Consider the following 11976-nt stretch of genomic DNA (forward strand, 5'->3'; position numbering starts at 1 on the left):
TTCTAAGAATTCACCCTCATTTGATTGTTATGATCATACAGATCAATTTTCTCCAATATACGAGACTCAGAGTCTTTGAGCATACCAGAAACTTTCAAAGTGATCCTTCCTTCTAGCAATTTTCACAAACCATCAACCTCTAAACTTGACACATAATTACCTCCCCAATATCTGCTTGTGATTGAAGAATAGAATTCAGATTTGTATTCAAGATTTTAAACTGCTTCATTTTCATAAGCATATGATCTAGGAAATCAGCTTCGTCTTCATCAAATACGAAATTCTCAAAGTACCTCCAAAACCTTCATATTCATTCTCAGTCTCCATAAAGATGGATTCTTGAATTAGTGAAGTAGTTTTGGGTGGATCAGTTGATTGAGAAGAGAAAAGAGAAGTTATTCGATGTTTGATGATGTTTTCGAATGTAGGGGAAACTGTGGTTGAAGTAATAGGCATGACAGGTGTAATTTGTGGAGGAAAAGAAACAAATGTTTCTGAGGTAATATTCGAAGGTTTACCTTGTTCAACTTTCTTCCAATCATCCTCACCCATGATGACATTTGCATCCGTATTAGATACGTGTACAAGAATGTCAGAAGTTCATGCCTCCTCAGAAAATGACTTGGCAACCAAATGTTCAGGTGGTATAACTGTTGTTTGTGAAGGAATAGAAGTATATTTTTGTAGATTTGCTTCAGGAGTTTCTGGAATCCTTTCATCTTCGTCATTTGTAGATTCAGAAGAAATGATCATTGTGCTTGATTTCCTCTTCTTCTTCTTCTTCTTTGAAATATGTTTAGCCATATCTGCAGCCCTTCGTTTCTTTGATAAGGGAGAAACAGGCGCTGGAATTTCACGAAATAGGACTCCCTGATGAGCAACTTGTGGCTTTCGTACTACATTAGTGAGTGGAGATCTGCTCTTGTGCTTTGACTTCATTTTGATTCTTCGAAAAAGACCGGTCTTCAAAGGAATAATTTCTTTTCTTGAGTTTCTGGACCAGCATGCTTAGTTAAGGTTGTGTCAGCAACCAAAACTTTGTTTGTTATTGGCTCTTCATCAGTGACTGGTTGCTTCTTTGGAATCTTCATAGACTTAGACTCCTTGACTGGTTTATCCGAAGAACTAGTTTCAGTCTTCTTTGTAAATTTTGACCTTATCTCCTCCCTTTCCAATAGAATCCCAGTCTCAATAGTAGTATCAATTGTTTGCAAATAAGTCACTAAGACAATATTCGATGGATCAACACGTTTGAGCATCGCATCAGGAATACGAGCTACAAAAATAAATTCCTCATCATCATTAGTTGAATCCTTCGGACAACTGTATACGTGAAAAACTGCTTTTTCCTCATCATTTGGTACCAGAATCCCCTGCTTCTCGTAAAAGTACTGCATAATCAAGCTCCAATATCTTGCACACGAAATGCCATGAAGAGCATTCGTATTTTCGATACTCTTCAGAAATTCTTTCCACAGTTGAGTAGAATAATCCACTTGTAAATCATAATAAAGCCCTGCAACCATGTCATATACCTCCATTCGAACCTTGTCAAGACCAATTGTTCTTCCAGTCAAACACCTCAAGAAAATACCAAATAAGAAATTCCAAACACTGTGAAGACCAGACTTCTTGAAGTCACTGATCTTTGATAATTGAGGTTGATGGCCCATTTCATTAAACATATGAACGATTTGAGGAAAGGTAAATTTGACATGCGGTGGGGAATTAGGAATTTCCAAAATCTGACAGAAAAGCTTCTTAGACAATCTGACCTTTTTATCATTCACGAGACTGAAAGTAACTGCATCAAAAGATTCTAAATATGTAGCAGTTGATTCGGCTTGAGAAAGACATGAAAGTGGAAGAAAAAAAGAACTGCACATTGCTTTTGACAGAACAGAACTCTTCAAAGCAACGATTAGCATCTTGAGCTCTTCGGAGTATTGAGAAACATTAGCCTCTACTTGATAATTCGTACCCTGAATCTTCATAATCGGTAAATAAGTAACATCATCAGTGGTGTGAGAAAGATTAGCATCAGGATTAGCAAAAGTCGCCATTGTTAGGGTTTGAAAGCTTGGTGTTTATCAGAGAGTATTTTGGAATTACTGTGTTTGAAAGCGTAAACTGATAATGAACCCTTGAATCCCTTTTATATGTAACCCTTGATTTTGAAATAAAAGCGGGATGTGTATTTAATGAAATCTGATGTGGCACCGAGAAAACCACTTCATGATGATGATAAAGTGAGCATGCGTGATAAAGTAACTGTCATGTCGCATCAAAACCCGGAGATAATACAAAACTTCCCCTCAAACAGGCTGGTTTGTTTACCCCAATGGAATAGTAACCATCGGAACCCTTCATATGGAAGTAAGGCTCATTTACTTTTAGGTTTTAAAGTAAAGTCATTTGCCAGATGTTTGAAATCATCAGCCTGAGTTGGTGTTACTTAGAACCTCAAGGATTTCGTGTGTGCAGTGTTCCAATTTGACACGAAGGCAATTAAAACCACGGGCAAAGGTTGCTTCGTTAATCATAAAGAGAGATGATCAACAACTTGTGTATGTTCCCGTGAATTACAATCGAATACTTGTAAAGAAGTATCGAAGGGAATCTTTTAAAAAGGCTTACTAGATGGCTTAATGAATTTTGTTAGTAAGTGTAACTGAAATTACTTGTTTGACCAGTGTAGTCAGTGACAAGTTTGCTTTGGAAAACTTTTAAATGACTTTGAATTTTGAATACAACTCACTTGGAAATCATATTCAAGAAAACAAAATTATGTGTTTGATCCTGTTGGGTAACAAACATCGTGGGTTTCGAATGTTTGATCAAGACCACTCATAAGAAATGAATATGATTTGGAGTTTCGAATGTAAGTACAGAAACAAATGTTTTGTTAAAACCTGGAACATAGTTCCCCGTTAATTCCTTAAATGATTAGAGATTTGGGTTTCACTTCCATCACAGTCTCATGATGTGAGATCATAAACACAGAGTTTTTATATGTCTAGGTTTCGATTGGTTTGATCAGATACCTCTTGGACATATGTCTTCGTGTGTGATTGCATAAGAATTTTGAGATGAAAAAGATTGGTAGAAGACATGAAATGTACCTCTGTTATTTTTGGACCAAACATTAAACTCTTAACTCATGTGAGAAGATTCAGGTAGCTCAGAAGACTAATGTGAATACAAGCCTGAATGGGAATAAATCTTCGTATGAAAAAATTCAATAAGGCTTTCGAACACACACATTGAGTCAATAGAGGCTATGGTCAACATGCTGCAACATGCTTCTAGGGACATCTTAACTAGTTCAAAGTATTCGAAAAAAAATACCTGACCCTAGAACTGCAAGCATTACACCGGATGAATCAGCATGTAAATCTACAACAAAATACAAAAAAGATAAGAGAAACAAAATATTTTTGTTTGTTTTAGATTTTTTAAAAATAAAAAATAAAAAAAATCTTTTTGGAATTTTTGATTTTTTGGAAAATAAAATAAAATCTTTTGGGAATTTTTGATTTTTCGAAAATAAAAATAAAAAATAAAATCTTTTTGGAATTTTTGATTTTTCGAAAATAAAATAAGAAATTGAAATGTACTTTTTGCAAACATACGGAATTTAATCAATCCCTGAAAAATGACAAATTTACGAATTCGAAGGATTCGAAGAGTTGACTATGAACAATAACCTTTGAATACTGAATGACATTCCTTTTTCTTTGATTTCGTGCCTCTGAACCATTCCTTTTTAACCATCATTCTCCTTTTTCGCATGGAACTGAATTTCCATCGATCATTGCAAGTCCTTCCAAAATTCTTATAAATGACTTTTCATATAACGGTTTTGCGAAAATATCAACTAACTGATTTGTTGTTTTCACAAAATGCAATTCAATATTTCCATCTTCCACATGATCCTTGATGAAATGATAACGAAGAGCTATATGTTTAGTCTTCGAATGCTTCACAGGATTATGACAAATTCTTATGACACTTTCTTTTTAATATTAATTGCATAATAATGCAATTGACTTTGGATCCAGATTAAATGTGATGTACAGGCAGCAGCAGCCACATATTCCGCTTCAGCTGTTGAAATTGATACACATGTTTGCTTTTTCGATCTCCAGTTCACAAATTTACCATCAAGCAATTGACAACCACCACTTATGCTTTTTCTATCAAGACTACAACCACCTAAGTCTGCATCCGAATAAGCTTGAACAAAGAACCCAATTTCGAAGGATACCACAATCTTAACGAAATTGTTCGCTTAAGATAACGAAATATATTCTTCACAACAATGAGATGTGGTTCTCGTGGATTTGACTGATACCTAGCACAATTACACATAGAAAACATGATATCAAGTCGACTAGCAGTAAGATAAAGTAATGAACCAATCATGCTTCTATAAAAAGTTAGGCCAACTACAGGTTAATCTAACGAAGGTGTCAACTTTATGCCAGTTGCCATAGGAACTCGTAATTTCATGCTATTCATCAATCCAAACATCTCTAGCATATTCTTCGTATATTTTTCTTGATTGATAAAAATACCTTCTCTGTTTTGACGAATATTCAACCCAAGAAAATTATTGATTTTTCCCATTGTGCTCATTTCAAACTTTCTTTTCATCAAATTTTCGAACTCACTAGACAAAGCAGGGTCAGTTGAGCCAAAAATTATATCATCAACATAAATTTGAACAAGCATTAGATGATTCCAAAGTTTCTTTTGAAATAATGTGGGATCAACTGATCCTTGTTTAAATTTATATTGTTTTAAAAACAAAGTAAGCGTTGCATACCATGCTCGTGGTGCTTGTTTTAAACCATAAACTGCCATATCTAAGATATAAACATGATCAGGATGTTCTTCGTTAATAAAACATGGGGGTTGTTCTACATAAACAAATTCTTCAAGATCTCCGTTTAAAAATGCACACTTCACATCCATTTGATTAACATCAAAGTCTTTATGAGTTGCATAAGCGAGAAATATACGAACAGCCTCGAGTCTTGCGACAGGAGAAAAAGTTTCCTTGTAATCTATTCCTTCCTGTTGAGAATAACCTTTAACAACAAGCCTGACTTTGTTTCGAACAATATTTCCATCTTTGTCGGTTTTATTTTTGAAAATTAATTTTAACCTGACAATCGAAACATCATTTGGTTTAGGAATTAATCTCCAAACCTTGTTTCGTTCAAATTCAGATAAATCATATTGCATTGCAACAACCCAATTTGAGTGTTCCATTTCAATCTTAAATTTCTTTGGTTCAATCTTAGAGATAAAAACATTGAACATGCAAAATTCTTGATGAGTTTCCATACCTCATTCTTTGCACGAATTTGAGCTCTTGTTAAGAGTCCTTCTTGTGGATTCCCAATTATTTGATTCTCCGGATGATCTTTTGTCCATTTTTCCATTGCTGGATAAGCTGGATCAAATTCCAAATGTGCATTTTCGTATAAATCACCATGTTCATTGTGCAATCTTTAATTCCGCATGCCAAACTACGTTCTTTGTCACTACAATTGGTATCAGAGTGGGTCTTCAAGATCAAGGTGATTATTGAAGAACGATTCTCGATTTGACAACTTTTGTTGCAATTTGAGCAATTTTGGTGAGTCTCTCTCTATGATCTCTCTTAATCTCTTTGAATTGTGTGTTACGTTTTTTATTAGTGATCGTTTGACTCGTTGGATCAAATTTTTCTTGAAAAACCCTATTGTTGATCCAATAATTTTTCTTAATTGATCAAATCCAAAACATAAATTGAAACCCATTGTTATATCATTTGAAAATCCTTTGTTTATCCGATATATGCATTTAGCCCAAATTCAAGACCACAAATTAAATATCTGTTACTATTCATATCCAATTTCTTTGAGCCCAATCAAATACTGTTATTAAAGCTTAAAATTTCTTTTAAAACGAAATTTGAAACACTTTGTTTGTTCATCTTAATTCGTTTACAGGTCTTGTATTCTTGAACAGTTTTTGATTTTTGATTCAATTCAAAGTTCTTTTGGATGAGTTCGATTTTGACTAGTTCTTGACTTCGTAGTTTTAATATCAATTTTTGATTATTAGTCATTTGATGTCGATAGCTGATTTCAAATAGATGTCGAGGTCAATGTTATGAAATTGATATTCGTTGTTCATCAAGGTCGATTGGTAATGTTTGAAATTGAATCGTATAGTTGTGTATGGATCGAAGGCTTACTATGACGAACTGATTGATCCTCTCATCAAATAAATGATTCACGTCTTATGATATAAAGTTGAAGATGGATGTTCTAATTCATTCATAAGCTAAATTCATTTTTGGATTACTAATCTCATAAACATATGATTGAAGAAAAATTTGATGGATTGTGTTTTGATTATTGAATAGTCAACCCTTCAAAAGTCAAAATTGGGTATTGATATCGATTTCTAAGAGAATTTTTGGGTTTGAATCAGTAAAATCTTGATATTCAAATGGGTTTAATGAACAAAGGGAGTCTGGATTTTTTATTAGATCAGGTTAATGTGATTATAGATGTTGAGTTTTTATGTTGAAGTAAAAGAGTTGAGAATGTAGTTGAGCGTTGATATTTAAAAGCGAAGAACAAAGAATAGTTTAGATCTCATGTACGAAGGATTGATGATTTTTGATTGATAACGAATGCGCTTGGGTATTGTTTTTGCAATTGATATACGAAGATTTTTCCATTTCGTGCGAGTTTGTTTGATTTTCGAAAGATGAAGAACAGATGGATTTATTGTTAACGAAGGGTGTATATAGTTGAATGATATTCAAAGGGTAATTTTCTTTTTGTGATTGAGATACGAAGAATGTTTACGGGTTTCTTGAACGAAGACTGTGATTTGCGATTTTGATTCGAAGGGGTATAAAGGGTTTGTACGAAGATGATTATTGGAAAGGGGTTTGTAATACAGGATTCATACGAAGGGGTGTTTTGAATTTCGTATGAAATACAAAGATTGGATTCGTGTGAATTAAAGAAGAAGGAAAAGTTTCTAATTTCGTCCTTGAAGTTTCGAATGTTTGTCAAATGGAAAAGCTTTGTATGATTGAACCCTTCGTATAATTTGTGAAAAAGCTTCGTATGATTTTGGACAAAAGTAAAAGTTTCGAATTTGACCCCTAAACCTTCGAATTTTTGACATTTCGAAAATTAACCCAATTTTCGAATGATTGACACTTTTCACCCATATTCGAAAAAAAATTGGAGCTTCGTATATTTTGGGGATTCTTCGTATGATTTGAGCACAAATGGCAGAATTTTTGAAAATAGTCCCTGAGACTTCGAATTTTTAGCTGTTTGCACCCAAATTTGAAAAAGGACTGCTCAACATCAGCATCCACTCTCTCATTCTCCCCCTCGAAAGAATGCTCCCCTTCATCAAGAGTGTTCGAGTCCAAGCGCTGCCACTCCAGTGGATTAATATGCATTCTTTCGTCCATCTCTTGAGGATTTGATGTTGAACTATCATCAAGCTTCATTAATTCAGAGATATGATTATTATTTGCTTTAACTTCAGCATCAACAACATGATCTAAAATTCCAAAAATCACATCATAATCAATATCCAATGGTTGGGAAGGTTCAGATTCTTCGTGTATTTCTTTTAAAATAGGATGATTTACAAAATGTGTTTCAGTTTGTTGGATAAAATAATCATCAAATGTAATATTAAATGTTTCTTCCACTTTTCGTGTTTTTTTGTTCAACACACGATAGGCGACTGAATTATGCGAATATTCTAGGAAAATCCCTTCATCATCTTTTGCTTGAAACTTCGAAAGGTTGTCCTTAAGATTCATAATAAAGCACCTGCATCTGAAAATATGAAAAAAATTTCACATTAGGTTTTCGATTATTTATTATTTCATATGGAGTGATATTAAAACGATGATGGATGAAAGATTTGTTTTGAGTAAAACATGCAGTGGAGATTGCTTCAGCCCAAAGTTACTATGGAAGATTCGTGTATGCCATCATAGTTCTTGCTGCTTCGCATAGAGATCTATTTCTGTGTTCAACAACACCATTTTTTTGTGGTGTATATGGAGACGAAAAATTATGCAAAATTCCTTTGTCCACCAAAAACGAATCAAGAACATTGTTCTTAAATTCAGTTCCATGATCACTCTTAATTTTCCTAACCATCTTCTTCAGCGTCGTTTCCATCTTTTTGATAAAGTCAATCATGATTTGTGCCACTTCAGATTTAAGACTGACAAAATAAACCCATGTGAATCTTGAAAAATCATCAACAATTACTAAAATGTACCGTTTCTTGTTGAGTGTTGAAATTGTCGATGGTCCACATAAATCAATATGTAAAAGCTCTAGTGGTTCGACAATCTTCGAATCAATCATGACTGGATGACCTTGCTTATGTTGCTTTCCAACTTCACAAGCTGCACATAAAGAATCATTATCAAATTTAAGTACAGGTAAACCTCTTACCAAATCTTGAACAACAAGTTTGTTGATGTTTCAAAAGTTGAGATATGAAAGTCTTCGATGCTAAAGCCAGCTAATGTCTGATGTAGCTTTTGAAAGAAGACATACAACATGTTTACCCACAATTGGATTGATGTCCAACGTAAACATGTCACCTTTCCTTGTTGATTTGAGCAAAAATTCTTTTGTGTTGATATTCGAAATAATGCTACCCTCTTCGTTAAAAAGTACTTGATTTCCAGTGCCTACAACAAGTTGTGATACACTTATCAAGTTGTGTTGAAGACCTTCGACATAAGCAACATGATTCACTATGAATTGTCCATTCGTTATTTTACCATATCCTTTGACTTGACACTTTTGATTGTTTCCAAATTTAACCACTCCAACATTCTTCATGCTTCGAAAATCTCTTAAGTTCTCCTTCTTCCCAGTCATGTGACAAGAGCAACCACTTTTAATGTACCATTTAATATCGTATTGCTCAACACATAGTACCTGTATTTAAGTAAATAATTTAGGTACCCAAGGCTTTTTGGGTCCTTGGGTATTAGCTTGAAACAAAGAGTGAATTTTAGAACTGAAAGCCCACGTTCGAACTTTTGCCTTGATACTATCAGTTAAATCAACATCATTATCTAAAGATATTAAAAGGTAACTTTTTGATAATTTTGGATTATCACTAGACTGCACCTCAGGCTTCTCAATTTTTATTAATTTTTTGATTGGTTTCCATCTCTGAATTGGAGTATTTGAATCTTGAGAAGATAACCTTCCAGTTGTTGATTCATTCAAATACTTTTCGTAAGCTGTTTTGACATGACCTTGAGAAAACTTTCCAGACTGATACCTTTTTCCTTGTCCGTCAAGCCAATTATTAATGGAATGAACTTCTGATTTTCCTTTGGAACATGAAACCTTTGTTGGTTTTGTGATTGGAGGATTTGGAAAATTTGGATTTTGTGGTGTAAATGTTACTGATGATTTGAAAGTTTCGTTTGTAATTGGTTGACTATTCGTTGATTTTCGAACATTATTAAGTTTTCGATCATTCACACCCTTTTGTGATGTCTCATACTTTCGAATGTTATCAAAATTTCGAAAACGTGCAACCTTTTGATTAATTGGAAAGGTGTCTATTACATTCATTGGTTGATGAAGAGATGTGTTTTGTGGTTTATCTGTAACCAATGGCTTTTGAAAACCCCTTACTTTTGAAATATATGTTAATTTGGATTTTGAAACACGGTTTTTCCCAGACGAAACTTTGGTTTCAGTTAAAGCAAGTTTGTCGTTAGACACTACTTGCCAAAACATTACCTTTCGTGCCTTTGTCTTTTGAAACTTTGTGTTTTTTTTTTGAAAACTTATCAATTCATTAATTTTCACAATTGGAGTTGAATTAACAACTTCTTTTTCCTTTTCAGATTTAACAACCCATTTTAGTTTCGGTTTTTGTTTTTGGAAAGCATACTAATTTTTAGTGAGGTTGTTTTCAACTATGTTTTGATTTGCAAAAAATCCTTCTTCTGTTGAATGCTTATTGTCTTCTTCGACCAATTTGTTGAATTCTGGCTTTATATTCTCTGCATTTCTAGTGGTGACAAACACTTGATTTGGAAACATAACATTATCAGCACATGTAAAATTTTGATACACAACTGTGTTGGTTTCCAGAAATGTGCTCCTTTTTCACTAATCACTTTGTCGAACAATTCAGTGTCACCATACACTTGTTCAACAACAACTCTTGGAATTAAAGTTTCAGTGGACACTTTCTTTTCAGCCTTACATACATTATAAACTTTAACTTCATCCTCCTTATCATCACTATTATCTATCTGACTGTTTCGAACTTCCACATCACCAAAGTCAAAAAAATTTAAAGTAGAAGGTTTTCCAATGTCATCCACAACCATCGAATCATTAACAATTTCTTTACCTTTGACCTTAGATGTGATATGAATGATAGATAACTGAGAACAATAAATAGTTTCTTCTTCTTCAATTTCACTGATTGCGCTAAGAATATCCAAATTCTCATCGACATCAACAAACTTAAGTTGTGAATCAAGTTTCGAATGTTCAGTTCTTTTCAAAATTTTCACTTGTTCATCTTTTGTCAAACTTTCATTAACAATATTAACCAATTCATCAACATTTAAAAACTCATCTATCTTAACAACGCTATATGCAAACCTATCATCTGGTACTTTGTTAAAATCAGCTATTGTGTTTTCACAATCATATGACATGACATCAACTTTTTCTCTTTTGAATGCAATGAAAGGTAATAGTTTACGATGTTGATATTTGCTAATGCCAGAAGAATGATGTAATGCAGTTAATTTGGCATACAAACATTTTGTAGAGTTACAATATTTGTTACATTGTGCCAACAACATTCTTACATCTTTGTCTAGATTCTCTCTATCGTTATTAACATTTCGTAATTGTAAGTCTAGATACTCTACCCTGCTACGTTTCGTGTCTAGCAGCTTTTGAGTCTCAAGCAATTGATTATGAAGTTTCTTTGCTTCGTTACTAGCAGACACAATAATAGCATCAAAGTAAGCAACGGTATCATCAAAAGCAATTATTTCAGAATCATATGCATGTAAAGTAATATTAAAAGATTCGAGTATAGAACATGCCTTAGTTGTCATAGGAGATTTGTCGCTTGACTTCGTAACAAAGGAACATCCAGAAATCTCCTCTTCTTCTTCATCCTCAAAGCTTACAAACATGTCACCATGAGTAGGATGCCTCATCTCCTCATCATCAGACCTGGATGACCAGATCTGATAAGTGCCACTTTCTTTGTCTTCACTCTTTCTACTTTCCATAAGAGACAATCCCTTGGCTTTCTCACGAACTCCCTCCAGTTTTTCAACATAGTATGCTTCATCCTTGACTCTATTCTTCTTTTCTTCTTTCTTTCGAAGCATACAATCAAATGCATAGTGATTCGCACCATTACAATAATGACAATCTACTCCAGAATCTGCTTTCAATTTCTTTTGTGCATTAAACTCTTTCACTTTATCATCACTCTTCTCATATTTTTCAAATTTCTTTTTCTCTTCTACACCAGACTTCGTAAAATTTCCTTTCACCTCACTCTGTTTTCCCTTAGGATTAAAAGGCTTTTTGAAAAACTTTTTAACTTGATTATTCGAGTAAAAAGCTATAACTTCATCATCCGAATTTTAAAAGAAAACCTTCTTCATCTGAATTTTCCTTTTCAACAGATTCCACCTCAGACACTTTCGAAACTAAAGCCAGTGGTCCTGCAAAACTCTGCTTCGATTCTTCAGTTATTTTAGAAACTTCACTTTCATATGTCTTTAGCTGATTGTAAACATCATTCAAAGATGAACTGCTGAAGCTCTACTGATTTTTGATCATCATACTCACACTCCTCCATTCCTTTCTTAGTCCAATAACAAAAGTAAGATTATACTCCATTAAG

The 11976-nt window shown here is 33.7% G+C and overlaps 1 protein-coding gene across 1 annotated transcript; it reads right to left on the bottom strand.

The window, feature by feature from the left end:
* Window positions 1–3189: 3189 nt before the first annotated feature.
* LOC145040279 (uncharacterized) lies at window positions 3190–7858 on the bottom strand. Its single transcript, XM_078988227.1, has 6 exons — window positions 7388–7858; window positions 5215–5304; window positions 4854–5079; window positions 4078–4221; window positions 3349–3396; window positions 3190–3206 (listed from the first exon to the last, which is right to left on the bottom strand). The coding sequence occupies exons 1-6, from the start codon at window positions 7856–7858 to the stop codon at window positions 3190–3192; spliced, it is 996 nt and encodes a 331-aa protein (XP_078844353.1).
* Window positions 7859–11976: the final 4118 nt, after the last annotated feature.

The sequence above is a fragment of the Lactuca saligna genome, chromosome 4 (genome assembly GCF_052625555.1).
Source record: "Lactuca saligna cultivar CGN05327 chromosome 4, ASM5262555v1, whole genome shotgun sequence".
NCBI lineage: Eukaryota > Viridiplantae > Streptophyta > Magnoliopsida > Asterales > Asteraceae > Lactuca > Lactuca saligna.